This window comes from Polistes fuscatus, unplaced genomic scaffold (genome assembly GCF_010416935.1).
Source record: "Polistes fuscatus isolate 324 unplaced genomic scaffold, CU_Pfus_HIC Scaffold1, whole genome shotgun sequence".
Classification (NCBI taxonomy): domain Eukaryota; kingdom Metazoa; phylum Arthropoda; class Insecta; order Hymenoptera; family Vespidae; genus Polistes; species Polistes fuscatus.
Window position 1 is genome coordinate 4,933,138 of NW_025112997.1, and position 21,001 is coordinate 4,954,138.

A 21,001-nucleotide genomic window follows, 5' to 3' on the forward strand; every position below is an offset into this window, starting at 1 on the left:
ATAATAATAATGTACAATCCTATGTTTGCTCGAGAAGTTTTAGTCGATATCATGAAAAAAAAAATATATATATATATATTATTACAAACATATGAAAAGTTGAAATCTATTTATAAATTTGTACGAACTTTCTGTGCGAAGCCAATAATAATTAACGCTTATCAAATATATTCTAACATAAAACTCGATCGAGTCATTGAATAGGATAAAAAAGAAAGAAAGGGGAAAATTTGAAGAACGATTAACTATTTCTTCCTATTCGTTATATTTATTTTTCTTACTGCATTACTATAACGACGATAATAATTTCAAATAATCAAAGAAAATGTAAAGTTTAGATTTAAAAATTGTTTCATTACGATTTAACTGTATTATTATATGACCAAATTATTGAACCGGTTACGAGATTCTTGTTGTTTGTTTTTGGATTATTTTTCCAACCAAAATAATATGATTTGTTCTCGGCGTCGTTATCCAAGAAAAAAGAAAAAAGAAAACAAAAAAAAAAAAAGCAAACGAGTAAGTCTTGTCTTTCGGACTACTTACTAATCTTTGGTATATCTTTGAAAAGATCTTCTCTCGTTTTAACTCACGCTCGAATAAAAAAACCTTTTCTTTGTTACTGTCCGTATCGTCTTATCATTTTATCCTTAATAACCGTATTTCTTTCTCTCGAAAAAAGACATTGCAGGGTAGCACAGAGAGTGCATCGAGATCGTTGAATTCATTTTTCCGCGGTATAGAATCGTTCTTGTTGCCAAGGAATTCGGATAAAAAGAAAGTTGAAAAGAAATACGAAGAGAAAGAGAGAGAGAGAGAGAGAGAGGGAGGGAGTTCATTTTTGGCCCTCCTTTTCCGGAACATCGATTGGCGTATTTCCAGATTTTCGTCTTAACGAGGAAGCATTGTGTCGTAAGAAAATAAAATAAAAAAATATAAGAAAAGAAAAGAAAAGAAGAAAAAAGAAAAACACAAGCATAAAAAATATGTAGCAAAGAAAAGAGAAGAAAACATTGTTAGAATTTTAGAAAATATATATGTTACAATGTTAATAATAGTAATTAATAATAATATAACAATGTTAATAATAATAATTAATATTAATATGACAAAGTTAAATATACATATACATGAGGGTTGAATCCAAGTTCGTCTCGCATGGTTATATATATAATACAATTACAAATATATAATACAATTGTTATATATATAACAATGCGACGAAATTGGGTGCTATTCTAAAGTAAGAAAAGAACACTTTTAGTCGCGTGTTTTGTGCAGATAGAAAATAAAGAAAAAATCCAACTGAAATTTAGCAAATAAATAATGTAAAACAAAGGAATATACCTTTTCGACAAATGTAGTCGCCAGGTGAGAAAAGTACCGGTCGCAGTCTGAGTACCAACTCGCATAGAAAACCAGCTTCCGTGTTCTGAAATATTTCTACCCTTCTGAGGGTTTCTAAATGCACGTTTATAGCTATCTCGGCCTTCAGCTTGTCTGCAAATGAAAAATAACAACAACTAAAAAAAAAGAAAACTCGTATATAATATTATATACGAGTTTTTTTCTTTTTTCATTGGATTAAACTTTCTCGGCGTATAAAATGTAATAATAATAATAATAATAATAATAATAATAATAAAAAGGAAACTTTCGATCGCAACGTTTCGGATTTATCGCGTCACCGTAAGAACGAATAGAATTTATTTATTTATTTATTATTATTATTATTATTTACTTCTTTTTGCTCCCTTATTAATATTTCATTCGCTTACTTTCGTAATATCGGTACCGTATTATTATCGCTCGAAACTTTCGAGAATCTACATTTCATGGAAACGTTATTGCATCGAGAAATGCATCTAGTTCGCGGAACGAAACGATTCCCTTAATACCCCCACCCCACCCCCACTTCACCTCTAACCCTCGTTTCCTATTCCTTCGTTAAGTCTTCTATAACGCTTAATGCTATTTCCTTTTAACGTTGGATTATTGAGAATGACGTTTAACTTCGATAATAAAAATAATAATTTACTACAGTGAATTTCATTTACCGTTTTCCCACCAACTTTACCATTTTTATGCGACTACTCGCGCACGTGTAATATAATATCGCGTATATTTGAAGATTTTTGAAGTTAACGTGAACGTTAAATGATTATTTTGTTTTTATAACGTGAATAGTCACAGGATTATTATTATCCCCCTTCCCCAGGTTATTTTATTTCTAAATTTCATCGTTTCCAGTGAATTATCCAATTGATATTCGTTTTATTTGTAAGAGAACGTTTTATCGTTGACGTGAAAGAATTTAGAAAATAATTTTGCATTGTTTTTTTTAGCAAATATTAACTCATGTTGTACATTTGTATCTGGTAAAATATATAATAATCGTTAACGTTAGATTTGTCAGATAATTTGCAAACACTGATTGTATGAAATTATTGTTAACAAAGTTTCTTACGTGTCAATAATAAAACATAATGTAGAATCTTTGGGAAAAGATTACAAATAATACTTAAAATATATTCGATTATAAACATTTAAATTTCAATTGCAACTCTCGTTCTCGAAATTTATCTATCATTTGCAAGCAATTGCAATGTTTTTATTTGTAAAAAAGAAAAAAAGTACAACGATAAATTATATTTGTTGAGATTTGTTGTTCATCGTGATTAGAAAATTTCACGTTTATACCAAATGATAAAATATTATATTCACAAATATGTATGCACATATAAATGAGAGTTGGGTTGGGAAAAAGCATAGATAGATAGATAGATAGATAGATAGATAGATAGATAAATAGATAGATAGATGGAAAACGTCATGTGGAATATCAAAATCGATTGTTTGTTTTAGTATGCAACATCGTCACGGTGTTTCTATCTCAACAACGTTTTCCACCATCTGTCATTTCACGTAGATACTTATTTTTTTGTTATCCAACAATAAAACTAAGTTCCATTCTATTTTATTCGTTCATATGTGTGTGTGTGTGCGTGTGTTTTAGAGAAAGAGAAAGAGAAAATGTTTCTCTTCACTTACGTTTAATATTTTCATGCAGCTTAAATAAATTCAAACTAGCAGCCATTCGAAATTAACTATGGTCAAGATTAACCATTATCGTCTGTGTATATGTATATGTATGAACATATGAAATAATATAATATGCGAGTTGTATATTTTAAGATACTTGCCTAAAATGATAATATATATATATAAATGTAATAATAACTTTAGAAGTTTTTTTGTAAATATTTAAATATTAAATATATATAGATATGAAAATATATTAAATATAAAGTATGTTTTTTTTATATAGTTAAACTAAATCACAGAAACTATCTTTAATAATTATATTATATCTATCGTATATCATTGAAATATTTTTCAAGTAATTGTAATATTTCTATTATGACTTTTCATGCTTTTACAATCACATATATAGGCACGCACACACGTTCAAATAAACATTTATTAAACTTACACGATGTACTATATTATTTAATCGAAATGAATATTGAAATAAAATACAATTAGTAGAAAAATAATTGACACGTTAATTTTATCTTGTAATATTTTTTAAAACCAATAAAATGATTTATTAATACGAACATAACGCAATTGTTCCAAACTTTCAACGCGATTTTATTTTTTTAAATTCGAATAAAATAATACGAGAGAAATGAAAAGATAGTATATAGGTGTAGGAAAGTTCTTTGGAAAAGAAAACTATACTTTAAGGATAAATATTTGTCTGACTTACCAGGAAGACAGCTGACAGCTTTCTCCTCGTCGGAACATTTTTGCGTCAACCAAAGATAATCGAACCATTTGATAACTTTAACTTGTAGATGATTGGGTACACGTCTCATTCTCATGTACGTTTTAACGCCGTCCAACTTTGCTGAAATGAAAAACAAAACAAAATATATATATAATATATAATATATCGTATCGAATGATCGGATGAAAAAACATTAATTATTTTTCTTTTTTTTTTATCAATAATTTTATCGGGTATTTAATAATAATAATAATAATACTTATACGATTATACACGTATATATATATATGTCATATATTTTATGAGGACCATCGGATTATTATAAATACCATAAAAGGTAATCATTTTGGGAGGGGGAGGGGGATTGATGAAATCTTCAAATAAAATCTGTTATTATACCTAAATAACTCGAAATATATATCTTACTAGTCCATAATGATAAATAACTCATTAGGATAAATATCCATTAAATAATAAGTTTTAATTTAATTCAATTTCATATTATACTCGAATAATATTGAAATAGAATTATTAATACTAACTTGGATTACTCCAATAGATTATTATTATTTTTGAATTATTTCATTGAAAAGAGAAAGATATATATTAATGTTATTAAAAGTAATAATCATTCAGTATTAACGTAAATGAGAGTTAACTCACCGAATTGCATTTACTATTTTAACAAAAATTCCAATAGATTACGATGAAACTACTGCAGTTCGTCTTTTTTATCCTCTCTCTCCCTCTGTATTTTTTTTCTTTCAATTATTTTTGCTTGCAAAAATAAACAGAAGAGAAAAAAAGAAATAGGAAAAAATATCTACATGTAATGACAATACCGCGATATTGTGGTATATCGAGCGTACGATCGTTGTACGGGTCACGGCTCGATCACAATGCAATGAAACGGAAAAGCAAGATACGGTTACCCTTCTATACGAATTTATCGGTTTCGTTTATTGTTACGAGAGAGAGAGAGAGAGAGAGAGAGAGAGAGAGAGAAAGGAAGAAAAAGAAATTACAAAAACGGATATCCTGTGAACGAAAAAGATTATTTTTTAAGAATCATGAAAGAAATTGTGTTGAATGTATAATCAGAGAGTCGAAGACATAAATCTAAAAAAAAAAAAAAAGAAGAGAAGAAGAAGAATAAGAATAATAATTCAAACCATTCTTAAAGATTGGCACGATCCATTTAAATGAGGTAAAAATCAATGGTTAGACTTCATTTATGTCCGTTTCCGCATAGAGGAAAGAAATACGTTGAAATTCGTTGGACTATAAGTGAAATCAAATTTCAATTCCGGGACTCAACGAAATACGTGCTTTGTATGTAATGTATAATGATATATGTATGTATGTATGGGTTCTTTGGGTGAGTAGTTATTCATTGTATACACACACATATATATATATATATATTGTCATTGTTAGAAGATGTGGTTTGTTCGGGATTGTGATCGATCAACGATCGTACTAACACAATTCTATATTTTGAAGCTTTACCGAAGTATATACGAACGTTTTAAGACACCCAGGATAGATGGATGAATGGTTTGGTTGGATGGATGGATGTTTGGATGGATGGAAGGATGGATGGATTGAGTTCGGTTATTCGGATTAAATTTCTCTTTCTTTCTCTGTGTGACGTTAACAATTTGTAGATAAAAAGGAAAAAATAATTAAAAAGAATTTATTTAAAGAAAGTAATTACGAAATGAAACGTTGAGGTGTATTTTGTATAAAAGGTGTATTTTACAAAATATTATTAATAAAGTACCGTGCGGAATATGAGAAAGAAAAAGGAATGGGAAAAACCCTGAAGCAATCTGTGATGAATAAAATGTATTATGCTTTACCGAGATTTCAAGAACAAATAATTTGAAAGAAAACAAAGTAATTTATTTCAAATGAGAATATTAATTAATTGCAAATATAGTTTTTATATATAATATCATATGATTGAGTCAAAAACGAGTTCGCATGGATAATAAATTAAAAATATATCTGACGGAGAGATAATGGCAATGACGTTAGCGAGGATTGATTTTAATAGTAGGATAAAATAATTGACTTTTCAAGATTTTTCCTCGATAACATGTATTCATTGTTCATAATCATAGAGAAAAGTTTTGAAGATAATTTATTAACGATCTCGTTCGAGAGTTTAATAAAAAGAAGATCGAAATAATGAGAAAGTTGAGGTGACTGACCTGGAGGTGGGGGATGGGGGATGGGGGGGGAGGTTCTAGGAAGATATAACCTTGAGCTTAATCCACTCACAGTTGTAAAGGTAAAAGGAAATTGGTAGGAGAAGAATCGGATGTCGGGTACGGAAATCGAAGAAAGGTAAAGAAGAAGGTTTCCTAGTAACGATGACTAAAAATAAATGAAAACCTTTCTATGGTGATTTTTTCTCGTTTCGATTGTATTATATATACCTATCTCGAATCGTTCAATAAAACGGACTTAAGTATTAAATAGATGAACGTACGATAAATGTAAAACGATTAGATTAATTTTCCATAAACCTAAAGGGTGTCGTTTTTCAATGATCCCGATTCGTCAAACTCGTTTGAAAGCTTCGAGTAAAATAGAAAATGGTGGAAAACCGATACCAACCAACCAATCAACCCTGCTGTTCTGCTGTTAGATACGTACGATTAATTTCAGATTAATTTCCTGCGAGACAATAGTTTTTCAACGTTGAGAGACGTTAAAGTATTGCGTGACCGTCCTCTTTCAATTTTCTTAATGGCTTTCAACCAAATATAATTACTTAATATCTATAGAAAACTTATGTGTGTACTTTCATATAAAAGAATGTATTTATAATTTTCTTAATAAGGTATTATATATGGAATACCAATTATTAATAGAACAATAATAAACTCTTGGGAATAATCAAAGATATACAATAATAAATAATATAATAATAAAATAATAATAAAATAAAGATATACAATATAAAGATATATAATAACCAAAGATCTTTGGTTGAACGTGAAAAGGATAGATAATTTGTTTCACGATTTAATTATGAATAATTGATAATGTTCATTGAAAACGTATCATCCGTTCGACTTAAGTTTGACTAAAAACGATTTTCAACGAATTAGTAAAGAAATTTTATTTTCAATAAAATATTATTATTATTATTTTTATTAATGTATTAAACGTACCGAGCTTCATGTATAGTAATATATACCATAACGGATCAAATTACCTATTTTACGATATGTGTATAACAAAAAATAATACCATTTATGCAATAAGAATTTTTTGACTCGCCAAATAGCACAATAACTTGTAAAAAATTTCTTCCCAAATAATTGACAATCGGTCATTTGACCGGTTATCGTACGTTTAATATTAGTCGAAGTTATAATCTATACAACGAACACGCGACGTTTATAAAATTAATATAAATTAAGTTTATACGCGCGTTTTTATATAAAATATAAATTTCTTTTTAAATAATCATTAATCTCCTCGTTATTTCTAATTCATAAAATCGTGGAATTATTTTGCCAACAACAACCAGAAAAAAGGATAATAACAATTGATTAAAATTTATCCTGGTGTAAAAAAAGGTAGGATAAATTTATCGATTCTCGTAGTAAAATACAATGTTAATATGACATTAAAAAAAGATATTAAATAATAACGGAAAGATAGAAAGCAGATGTTAAGAATGTATCGATCTGAAAAAGGTACATTTTCTTTCGGTGAGAAAAAGCATTCTAAGGAACAATGATGCTGTTTTCTTTCTCTCACTCAGTCACTCTTTGTTTCTTCCCCCTTTCTTTCTTCTTTACGTGCACACTCTTTTCACCTTTTGGGAAAGAAAATGGCCGAGTTAAGGTCGCATCATTCTGATGGTGCTGGTGCTTGTGCTGTTGGTGGTGGTGGTGGTGGGCTACTGCAATGGAAATTACGGTAGGACGGAAAATCTGCATTGGCTGTATGCCAAATACATGAAGGCAACGAATGGGAGCCAACGAATGAAGCCAGCGAATGAACAAACTCCTTTGATCCAACTTTGATCGTTCCTCTCTCTTACTAACACGTTCTAGTCTCTAGTTCTATCTCCTTTCTTTTCTATTTTGCTTATATATATCACACACCATACCATATAGATTGCTTATTATCAATTCCCACATGAATAAATCAATAGACGACAATGGATGAAATGTATTACGAAGTAAATGGTATTATAAAGTGTGTGCTCAAAAAATATTATTTTTTTTTTAAAATATTCTGCATACGATTTTCATCGTATAATATTATTTTAGATATTAATAATATTGATTTTTATATTATAACGAATATATTTTGTCAATTAAAGAAATGAATACCGTAGAAAATATATATATATCAACATATGTGTATTTGGATGGAATAATCCTGTAGTATATTTTTCATTTTTTTTTTTTCAATTTTTGCTGAACGTTTGAGAAACGTTTGATTAATGTTGAAAGATAAAAATATGATCAAATATCCTGTTTTGGAAATTAGCAATAGGAAAAACTACTTATACGGAATATTTTCTGAATATTGGAACATAGCCAGATGCCTTTAACGTTCTAAATCGGAATCGGTAGAAAGTATTTTCTTGCATATTATCAATGTCCTACCTTTTTAACGAGATATATTTTTTGAAATTCCATCTACAGATATTCATCAGGATTTTTCTTTTTAATCTAAAAAGTAACGTAAACCGAAGTAAAGAAAAGAAAGAACAAAAGGGAAAAAAGTTTGAATCGTGCCTTAGGCTAATGCACTTTTTTCCCTTTTTCCTTCTTCTTTTCCTACTCTATTCTTTATACGCTTATTCGTTGCTAACCCATTTCCGATTGAAATTTATCCTAACACCCCGTGAAAACTTTTATTTTAACCGATATCTATAATCAATTTCGCCCCGTTCCCCCCACACCATTATTAATAATGGGGTTTTCATTTTATTATGATACTTAGCTATTATAAACTGTTTTTTCTTCCTTGAACTAACGATGATACCAATCGAATAATTTTCTTTTCAATATGTTTTAACTCTGAATTAAATGAAATAAAAATTATTAACGCGAAGAAACAGAAACAACAAAATTAATACAATATAAACGAACTTTTCGATAAATATAATTCTTCACGAATGTTTGCGCGTTATGATATTTTATTCAATAGAAAAATATATATTATATATAAGGAAAAGAAAAAAATATCACAATATATAATATAAAATAATATATGCCGTTTTTTGTGTTAGTATGTTACTATGTCATTACGATGTTACTAAGGTTGATGGGTTTTAATACCAAATTACGTATTCGTACTCCCATGTTGAGATGCACAATGTTCTCTAAGGATTAGCTTACCACGGACAAACGGTTACCAAACCGTTTCCATATTGTTCCTCGTTAAGCCTTTAATCTGTACGTTGTTATATTTCTTATCAGTGACTCTCCTGCGGCCTATACTTATACTATTACTACTACTACTACTACTACTACTATTATCATCTTCTATAACAAATCAATGTTTCTCTTTTACGTATACGAACACTTAAATTATTATTATTTATTTATTTTTAATAAATAACGATGATTGGAATACTTTGGAAGATACACGTGCATATATGTATATATGTATAATAAAAAAATAAAATATAAATAAAAAAAAAAGAAGGAAGAAGAAATTCATTCGAATATTGCATTCGAATAACTTCGATCGTTTGACTTCTTTGACGTTGGTGGTGGGGGAAGGATGTGAAGAACTCGGAAAATATTTCTAGAGAAAATAAGCATATTTTCTTAGGAAAAATTCAGAGTAGGTTTGAAAAAGAAAGAAAAGTTCTTGCTAACGTCACCATCACCATCACCGCCGACGTTGCCGTCGTCGTCTGGAAAAGTTATTTAAATATACATACACCTAAATAGGTAACTAACATATATATACATATACATGTATATACATGTATATTTAGTTTGCTCATTTTTCACTCGACGAGTGGCAAAGTTTTAACGACGTTGTCTTTCACGATGGTGGTGGTTTTGGTGGTGATGGTGGTGGTGGTGGTGGTTGTGCATTACTCGTTATCTTCCAGGAACGAACGTACCTACCGCTTACCCTTATCCCTTTTTGCATTTTTTTTTTACTTTTTTCCTTTCCCTTTTTTTTAATTTTTTTAGTTTTTAATCCTCTCATAAGAGCCGGTAGACAATATTTTCCTTTTTTGGCTTTTACCAAAGCGGATACATTATGTTTTTTTTGTTTTTGTCAACCATTTATAATTAATTTTTAAATATTTATTCGACGGAAAAAACAAAACGAGCCGTTTAGCAAGGAAAGTGATACCTTTTTTCTTGTTCTTTTTCTTTTAAATAATCAATTTTAACTTTTATACCATATTTTTTGTAATTTTTGTTTGTTTTATATACAGAATATTGTCGGCAATGATGCAGGTATTCGCTATTGAAATATTTTCCCTACCGAATAGTTTTTGAAGAAGAAGAAGAATGATGTAATATTTGATAAAAATGCATTTGAAAAAATGATATTCTTTTCAATTTTCGAAAAATTGTCGAAAGAGAAATTCGCTCGGCATGGAATCACGCGTGTCGTCCCTTTTTTTCGACGAAATTTGAATTATTGTCGTCAACGAGCTTTTATTAAAAAATTCCATCAATAAAAATTTTTTCGTTTTAATGCTCTCTCTCTCTCTCTCTCTCTCACCCAATTTACTAATATTATTCAGTAGAATACACTTTCGTCGTTATATTATATTTTTTTTTTGCACAATATTTTCGTGGATATTAAACGTAGCCTTTTTTTCTCTTTTTATTTTTTTTTTCGAAAAATAAAATATTTTATTCATTCGTGTTTTTACGGTTTTATGCGTTATCGATAATATTTATGCAAACAAACGAATAAACAAAAGATAAAGAAAAAAAAGAAAAAGAAAAAAAAACAAAGTTTTTTTCGTTTTTTTTTTTTATCTCGAAAAGTAAAGTACCCATACTATATTCTTTTTCCCCCATACTGTAGTATGAAATATAGGAAAGGATAATAAAAATATGAAGGATATTTATATTTTCCGGATTTGACGTTTGCTAAATCCGAATAATATAAACTACGCGTAAACGTAGTCGAGTTAGTATGACTAAAGTAAATCGTTCGTTCGTAGAAGATTACGAACGTTAAACGAGACCATCCCCTGACATAACATAACTACCCCTTGACTTCTTCTCCCCCTTCCCCCATCTCTTTCCTCGATCATAGGAAGGATACTTGGAATCTCGAGACGTAGGTTAATCTCTAATAAATCTTTTCGAATGATATTTCAAACTTCTACTCGTACGAAACGAGTTAGACTTCGATACGTATACCGTGATTACTATTCCCCCATGGTATTGCCCGTAAACCTGGACAACGCATAGATATGTTATTAAATCGGGGGAAGGGGGAATAGTGGGGTGTGTGTGTGTATTTATGTGATTCACCAAACTCTCAAATGTGTAGTCGTAAAATTCAAGCAAGTGTATTCAACTATAAGGTAGAGAAGATGGTCGATAATTACGGTTAGGGAAGGGGGTTTAGGAGGAGAGGAGAGGAGAGGAGAGAAGGAGGAAAACGACGAGACATAAAATATTGATCGATGTGTTCGATATCGTTATAGGGATTTTATAGATTTTCTATAACTTTTTCTACGAAATAGAATATTATTCGTTTGAAAAGAAAGGAACATTTTTTAAATTGGTCGAAAAAATATTTTCGATAGCAACGCGTTGCAAAAATCAAAATCAAAAAGGGAAAGATCTTTATTTTTTTGGTTTCGTCTGACTTGAAGAAAAAAATGATTAAAAAGAAAAGAACTGCGAAAAGTAGGTAACAGGAGTAGTAGTAGTAGTATTGGTATTAGTAGTAGATGGGAATGCATACCATAAATAGGAGTTTATTAATGCAAGAAGGTACTTTATGAAGAGAAGGTAACGTTTTATCCAACGATTAACGATTTAACGAGAGTTACAAACGGCATAGGTAAATAAACGCGAAACGTCATTTCTCTTTCTTCGTATAACACTCTTTGTAAAATCGATCGAAACGAAATTGAAGTACACATATATATAATATTATATTATATTATATATAACTCGAGTTAGAACATTTTCAGTTTATTTAAAGATAGTTAGTAGAACGACGAAAGAGGAAAAAAAAATAATCCGTCTTTGCTATTAAAAGATAATAATAATAATAATAATAATAATAATAATAATAATAATAATAATAAGAAGAAGAAGAAGAAGAAGAAGAAGAACTGTCTATCAGTAACTACCAGAGTGGCTCGTTAGCGTCCTATTATCCTCGATTAGAATAAAAGAATAAAAAAACAAAAAAATAAGAATAAGTATAAGAAAAATAATAAGAAGAAACGAATGAATAAAGAAAAGATTTCTACGATAGTTAGGACAATAGTCAATCATTAGAGAATCATAGTAGTATCCTCTTCTTTTAATCCCTCGCTCCTTTACCCTCCCCTCCCCCAGTTAGTTCTTTGTAAGTATTATATTATACAGAACGAATCTTTCGAATAGAAAAAAGAAAAAAAAAAGAAAATGTTCCTCCCCCCGGTCCTCTCGGATTTAACGCGACTCACTCACTCAGAGTCATAGTCCCCGATGCTTTTATATGGTGAATTGGTGCTGTTCCTATTGGTGTTGGCAGTGGTGGTGGTGGTGGTGGTGGTAGTAAGGAGAGAAAGAAAGGAAGGGGGATCGATGACGTCAGCACCAGAGAGTGCTATTTTTAGAAACGAGGGGGGCGGTAGTAGTCCGCAGCATTGGCTGGGGTGAAACCCGCTGACATCCCCCCTACCCCAGTGCTCCCCCCAGGCGTCCTTCGCAACCCTTCTCTTCCTCTCATTCATCCTCCTGACCCAAAGAATGGAACAGCCGTAGACTCGCACCGCACCGCACCGCACCGCACCGTGCCGTGCCGCACCGCACCGCACCGTACCGCACGGTACCGCACGGTATCCGCGTCACTACTAGGCGGAAGAGAATTTCTACGTCTGCGCGTTTCCATCGCACCCCCGGTGTTCCCGTTCGACCGCACTGCTGATTCCACCACCACCCCCACCCCATCCCTACTTTTACCTCCTACTACCCCCACCCCACCACCAACATCACATTTACTACCACCACTCATAGAGAAAGACAGATTTTTGATATATCGTTCCTCTTTTACCATCCAGAATGCTACTTATGTACCTTCTCGTTAGTGTCTACCAACCCTCCCACCCTTCTTCTTTCCTATAACGAGGCTAAATTTATTAATTATCTTACCCGCATTTAATGCCATAGCGAACTAACGGATCGATCCAACGATCATCATCAACCCCGCCCCCCCACCCCGAGTCCTTTTTTATCATAGTTATTTAACGTAGACATATACTTCCTTGCAAGAAAATTTGTTAGACGCTATACTAAATTTTTATCGATGTAACTAACGAACAGAGTTGATAGAACTTTTCCAAGAAAGTTCCCTTCCCCCACTCCTCTCCTTCTTCTTTACTTCTCTTTTTGTTTCTTCTTCTTCTTTCGAGAAGATGATATTTCATTATACGTCATGTTAGGAGATGTATCTTGATCGTATCAGTTCCTTTTTTTTTTGTATTCTTTCTTTTTTTTCTTATGCATCTATCGAGATTCCAATTTTGTTCCCCTTTCGGAGATAAATGTAAAAAGATTTGAACGAGTCCTGGCAAGCGCAAGAGCTTCTTAGTTGCAGTTAGGTTTTTTTTTTCCTTCACTGATTCCTCGTTTATATCTCCTACCAAACGTAGGATATCAATGTCCTTTTCATTTCCTGAAAGTTTGTCTATCGGAGTATCAATTTCGATCTGAATCGGAGGAAGTAGAAGTCTGGAATTTCCCGACCCAAGGGGAGACGACGTCACTCGCAATCAGCGAAATGTTTTTTCCCTTTTTTTTTTTTTCGTTTGATTATCAAACTGTCAGGAGAGAGACGACAGGTAAAAGGAACATTTTTCTTCTTATTTTTTTTGGTCACGAAACGTAAACGTCATTAAGCAGATCCTTTTTTTTCATCATTATTATTATTATTATTTTTATTATTATTATTATATCGTTGTTTGATAACATAGGTTGCACGTCAGATTTTAAAACGTCAAGTATTTACTAGCAAACATTTAATTTGGTAATAGTTGATAAACCGTCAATGTTCAAATTGATTGTTAGTTGTTCCAAATATATATCAAAGTTGCGTCAAGATTAAAACGGGGAAGGGGAATTTTTTTATTTAATTAACGAGATATAATTCAACACACCGGGGACTTAAAATTCTCTCTCACCCCTACGGCTGGTGCATATTATTGCATTTTCCTTTAACGAACGAAGTTCTGACAGGGTTTTGCGTCAAAAGTCATACGCGTTATATAAATTTGTTAATAATAATTTCCAATCGTAGACGTGATTTCGTATAAATAGCGTACACGAACAAATTTCATATTTAAAATATAAAACGATCCGAGATACGTCGATCAATTAATTTCATTATAAATAAATCCTAGATATTATAAAGTAAAAATTTAATTAAAAAGGAAAAGTAAAGAGAAAAAAGGAAAATAGTTTGTCGCGCGTTATCGTATATACGGGATATCGTTGACTTTGAGCTGCTAAATCGGGGACATATCAAAGTCAATCTGTAGACAGGTTTGCGAAACATTTCGGAAACTCATCAAATTGAAAACGTTGAAATGTTTCCGGTAGCGGGACCGGTAACATGAACGGGAACGGGTTCTACTGTGAACGGGTACTCGTCGTATCTCGAGATACGATGATCGGGAATAGCCTTCGTTCTACAAGTTCGGATGTTTCCGGTCGAATCGTGTTAGAGTTTTGGGTTTGAGAGTGAAGTGGGAGTGAGGATAAGAGAACGAAAACGAAAACGTGAAAGAGAGAGAGAGAGAGAGAGAGAGAAGAGAAGACAGGATTTGAAACGTAGGAGGTTGGCTGGTTAGTTCGATTTGATACTACACTATCGAGGAACATTTGATGTGAGAACCCATTACGGAAAATTGAACGATGCCGAAGGGTGACCACCGATGATGCCTCTCGACAACAGATATCACGAATCTCCGGGCATAGGCAGCAGCCATTTGCTGTGGGTTGGTTGGTACCCAAGTACCAACACAACGACGAGAAAGACGACGACTAGCATCATGGATGACGCACTGATACCGGTATAACACGGATCACTGAAGAGAGTGAGAGAGAGAGAGAGAGAGGTAAGTGGAAACCTAATGCTTCGATACCACGTTTCACAGTCCCAAACCGCTTGGAGACCATCCTACGTGTATATACACATAGGTATATGCATTATACGTCATACATATGTATGTACATGTATATATGAGAGATTGTGTGTATTACGTGTTCCTCTAATAGGAATATTTAGTTATATGTATATGAAATCTCTCTCTCTTTCTCTCTCTTTCTTTCTGTATAACTCAAACTCAGCCTACTACTTTTCTCTATATCCTTTTATTTGATAGAACAAGATTTAATAAACGTTTATATTTATTTCCTTGGTATGCGTATATTTAATATATTTATATGTTATTGTTAAACGAATGGGTTTTATATATAATAAATTATAAGGTTTTTTATGGGGTCATATAATGTATAATAGAGATGTAACTCTCTGACCCCTATATTCGTAATAGGGTGTTTGAATTTTTATCTGGTTTATTTTTACAATTACATTATTGTTGCAAGATATTTTATTCTCAATATCGGTTCAAACAATATCGGACTTTAATAAATACTTAACATAAACATTAATCAAGATAAAGACACGAACTTTAAATTTGATTATTCTTTTTTCTTTCCGAACGATGTTTAAACGTCCTTTTGTAAAGGAAAAGAAATCTCCAGTAAAAACGTATAGAACAATATAAGAAGAAGAAGAAGAAGAAGATAAATTAGAGAGATCGAATCATGATCGAACTTTCTTTTCGAAAGATAAGAGAAAAAGAATATAACGTTGAATCAAATTAAGTTCCATAATTTGTTCGATCGCGTTCGAAACTTTGTTACCCTTCCCCTGAGAATTATAAAAGAACATCAAAGATAAACAGACTATCTCGATATATGGAAATAATAGTACAATTAGCTTCTTTTAAGTGGTTCTTATTTTTTTTCTTCCCCTTCCGATCGTATTTTTTTTTTATATGTAACCTAGCATAAAAAAAAATGTACAAAGAAAAAGGGAGACGAAATAACCTTCTCGTTTGGTCGTTATCATCATCCCCCCACCGTTTAGCAGAGAGATAGCTGTTTCAAGCTAAAAAAAAAAATTGTATACGTACGTATCTACCTGTGGTATGTGTGTGTGTGTGTGTCGTTGTGAATTGGTAATCGCGAATCGTGCGACGAAGACAGCGTATCACGTTAAACGACGTCTTTCTCTCTCTTTTTTCTTTTTTTTTTCTTTTTCCTTAAAAAAGAAGTCTAGTTCGCCTTCAGGCCCTCTTTGCTAACCTGAGATCGTTCCAGGTTGGTTGGTTGGTTGGTTGGCGGCGGCTTACAATTAGTTTCCTAACCTTATTTCGCAACGTTTTTTAAATGCATATCGTTCCCGCCATTCATTGCTATTCATCGACGAACACTAACGCCAAAATGGCGAGCGAGCGTAATATTCCATTTCGCGTTTTAATGGCATACGCGTAACCGTAAATTTGCTTTTTCTTTTTTACTTTTTTTTTTGGTTGGCTACGAAAAAAAGACCACCCCTCTCGGCCTTAACAACTTTTTTCTCCTTTTATTACTTTTTTCTTCCTATTTTTCGTCTCCTTTTTTTTTATATATCTTGTTTGTCATGATAGAATATATTTCAAAGATGATACACGTATTATTATTAGATTTACAATGAATCAAGAATAAACGACAAGTATAGTAAATGAATTTTCCCCTCAAAAGAAATCTTCTTTTTTCTTTTTTCTTTTTTTTTATTTTATTTGCATAGAAATTTTTTTTTCTAATCTCCCCATAAACGGACTCGTTTTAACAACATTACTTCTTCTTCTTCTTCTTCTTCTTCTTCTTCATTCCACTCCCCTCCCTTTACCCTTTCCTTTTTCATCCCGTAATCCAGAAAACAACGAGTATAACAAACCAAGCAGACTGCAAAAATTACAACGAGTTATATTTAATTCTATGTGAAAATTCGTTGTAGGAAAACTCGTTAGTTTCGCGAAAAGCAACCCGCAGTTACAACGTGAACTCGTAAAAACTTTTTCTTTTTTTTTTCCCTAGCACAAGTAGGATTCATATTTTATGGAAAAATTCGTATAACGTTACCGAAACGATGGGAAAAGTTATCGAGAGAGTGTGTGTGTGTGTGTGAGAGGGAGAGAGAGAGAGAGGAAAAAAATGAATTCGCGATACGTACAATTATTAGTTTCGATAATTACTCGAGATAAATAATTGGCAGCATTTGTTTTTATTTTCTGTTTTATTTTTTTTTTCACAATCAATGAAAAACACCACCGACGAACACACATTGAGAGTATGTAACATTGTTTTGAAATGGAATATATCTCTATATATGTTTTTTTTCCTTTTTCCAACAGATCGTTCGATTAGATTAACATGCATTGCCAACGTTACGAAACTTAATCAAACGAGTCCCCGCTATCCTCTTACGATGTGATTACGACGACACTGCTAATTGCAATCACAATCTTTGTTTGTTATAATCAAAGCTAACGTTTTTTACAATGTCAATTGGGGAAAAATATAAAATAGTAGCAAATGAAATGTATAATTCCGGTTAATTTTCTTGTTAAAAATTTTAGACACTCTGATTCGACGTAATTGCACGTAGAAAAATAAATAAATCGTATTTGTAGGATTCTTTTGAAAGTAAAAAAAAAGAAAAAAGAAAAATAAAGTTGGATTAATATTTGACACGTTGAATCAAACGTGTTACGAACGTATGTATGAACATATTCTCTGAAGTATTATTTTTAAACGATTAATATCATTTTGTGTAAATTTTTCCTACGTTCTACATTTTATCGTTTAAATACATTATCAGTTGGATTATATTAATCGTATTAATGAAAGATTCCTTTTGGAAGGTGCCAAAAAAAGAAAAAAAAGAAAAGAAATTGATTGGATGAACGTTCGAACGGTTGGATCGAATCTAAATATAATTTATAACAAAAAAAAAATAAATAAATAAATAAAATACAAAAAAAAAGATATATTATCTAAAAAAAGAAAGAGACAAAGAAAAAAAATAAAGCCACACTAGTGATCGATATTTAAAATACGAAACTTAACGAAAAAAAAAGTACTGCAAAAGAAAATATTTATATACAAAAAAAAAAGAAAGAAAGAAACAAACAAACAAAGATAAAAGGGCAGACTCGTGATCGGCATAAAAAAAAATAGGACACTAAAGTAAAGAAGGGCTGTGCAGTGAGAAACGGTTGAAAATGGAAATTTCAATGATTGAGAAATAAATGGGAGAGAGAGAAAGAGAAAGAGAAAGAGAGAGAGGGAGAGAGAGAGAGAGCTTTCGAGAAATGTCATTAGAAGAAGAAGAGAGATCGTACGACAATGATATCTCGAACGCAGCAAACTTTCTAGAAAAAAAACAGAAAAAAAGGATCTCTCTCTTTCACAGACGTCATCTCTTTTACTATCTCTTCTTCAATCCTCTCTTATTTTTCTCTTTCTTTTTTCCTCTTCTTCTTCTTCTTCTTCTTTTTCTTCTTCTTTTTTTTATCAACCTTTCCTAGAATATTTCACTCCCCTTTCTTTTCGTTCATTTTTTGTTTTATCATTTTTATTATCCTAATGTTACGAGGGCGTATACTTCGTTAGAAACATATTTATACACGTATATGTATACGTTAAATGATGTCACATTTAACACGTTAATAATAATGATATACAATAACGCATTAATGATAAATAATAATAACAATGATTATTAATTGATAATATATGTAAGACAGCATTTTTATTGTTCTTCAATTTGAACACTTTCTTTTTATTTCAAAGTATATTATAATTATTAATATTATAATTATTTATATATTCGAAATAAATTGACTGTAAATTTTCATTGAATTTTTACAATTAATAATATATTAATAATTGATCGATTGATTTTAATTTGTAATAACACCTAAGGTGTTTAATTTAAAACACACATCGGTAAACAATAATGACGAGAAACTATGTTAACCTATTGAAAAGAATTATTCGAAAATTCAAACAACGTTTGGAATTTTTGAACGAGTGAAATAATTCTAGATAAGATTTTCAAAATCAGCATTGTAGTCGAAACGTGGCAACTTCGAATAGTTTTCTCCATGAAAAAATAATCCTAATTAAAAAATCCTAATAAAAAGTAAAAGGATAAAATTGTGAGAGAGAAAAATTTTTAATATGAGTTATACTACTAAACGAACTAGTTTTTTTTTCTTTTTCTTATTTTCAACGTACTGATAACACCTCTGTACATATTTCAGTACACTGTATTTTATATCTTTACGCAATCCTATAAATGTATATAAAAAAATAAACCATTTGAGAAAGAAATAACAATTTTATATATAATTTCAAAATACTTTATACGCGAGTATGCGTATTCAAACATTTTGATTATTGATGTTAATAAACGACGATATTTCATTGAAATATCTTATTTCTTTTTTTTCTTTTTTTTTTCATCTAATTATTCACGCGATTAATTGAAGCTTTTATATTAAAAGTATTACACGTACATACATTCACACACATATATATACATATACGTATATATTGTTAATAATAAAATCGAATTCCTCTTCGTGAGATTCTCTACGAACGTATAATAAATAATATGAGTAATGCGAAAATCGATTGGATAAACATTAATTGAATTGAGTATTTCCGTTGGTATCCACGATTATCGCGTTTAAATTATTAATATAATGAAATATTGTTTATGGAATGGAGGAGGAGGGGGGGAACTTTAAACGTTTATTTTTTTCTTTTTCATCCCTTTTCTTTCAGTCTCGAAAATAATACCGCTCGTTCTACTCTATTTAAACGAATAAATTTAATAATAATAAACGTGTGAATTCGATGACCCCCCCCCCATCCTACTACCCATCTACCACCAAACAATTAAAATAGTTTTTTTTATTTCATTTAGATGGGAATGGTGTTAAATTATACGATGATCGATCACTTCTGACGAAAATTTGTATTATAACTTTTTTATTTTTTTTATTTTTGTCAAATTTCAATGCAATTAGGAAATAGTTTAACGTACGTATAGTACGCGAATACGTTTACGAATCTCTCATAGTTTATTATTATTCGTAAAAATACAGGTTCACCATAAAAATTAACGCTTTATATATTTTTTTCTCGATCGTTTGTTACATTCAACGAAATAGAAAATAATTTTAAATATATCGTGGGATAGATAAGATTTAATAGACGTGGGATAAAAATTAGATCGTTTATATGAAAACTGTTCTCGATTGGATGAGCTATTGAAGAATATATAAGAAAAAGCGATAGGTGTTTTCTATATAAACCAACTATAACCAAAATGAATGATGATGGTACTAAGATAAAATTCGTGAGATAAAGGATATAAAGAAAGAGTTTAGATGAGTTGAGATGAGCTTAGTGTGGTGGTGATGGTAGTGGTGTTTTGAAGAAGTAATAAATCAAAAGAGAATTTACGATGGGTCGGAAAAGCTTAAGGGAGAAATTACTTGTCTATAAAGAACATTTTCTAAAACGTTTTGAAATGATCCCTTTAAGAGAATCCGTTAAGCAGCAATTTAAGGGATTATACATAGAAGAAAGGGTGATTATTTGAAGTAAAGTGTCATTTACAAAATTTTACATTAAATTTTACAACGAATGTGTTAAGAAAACATGTTAGAAAGGACATCAAGGTTAACGAAGGGATGAATAAGGGAGGAAGGGAAGATAATATGAGATGTGGGGGAAAATAGTGATCCTATCTTTTAACGATTAAGCTAACATACAACGTGTAGATTGTCGTCTGACCAGTTTGTGGTAATACTACTTGCATACGCTAATTACTCTCGCTATTTGGTATATAGAATATTTTAAAAGTAAATTAGTACAAAGGTTAATTTTACCT

The 21,001-nt window shown here is 31.0% G+C and overlaps 1 protein-coding gene across 25 annotated transcripts in view; it reads right to left on the reverse strand.

The window, feature by feature from the left end:
* LOC122514354 (cyclic nucleotide-gated channel rod photoreceptor subunit alpha-like) overlaps positions 1–21,001 on the reverse strand; it is an 89,223-nt gene that overhangs the window by 8,285 nt on the left and 59,937 nt on the right. For all 25 annotated transcript variants that reach the window (XM_043631302.1, XM_043631240.1, XM_043631310.1 and 22 more), the window contains 2 exons: positions 3,773–3,913; positions 1,348–1,500 (listed from right to left, as the gene is read on the reverse strand). In XM_043631302.1, the coding sequence (XP_043487237.1) occupies positions 1,348–1,500; positions 3,773–3,913 (294 nt within the window). The remainder of the gene's footprint in view (positions 1–1,347; positions 1,501–3,772; positions 3,914–21,001) is intronic.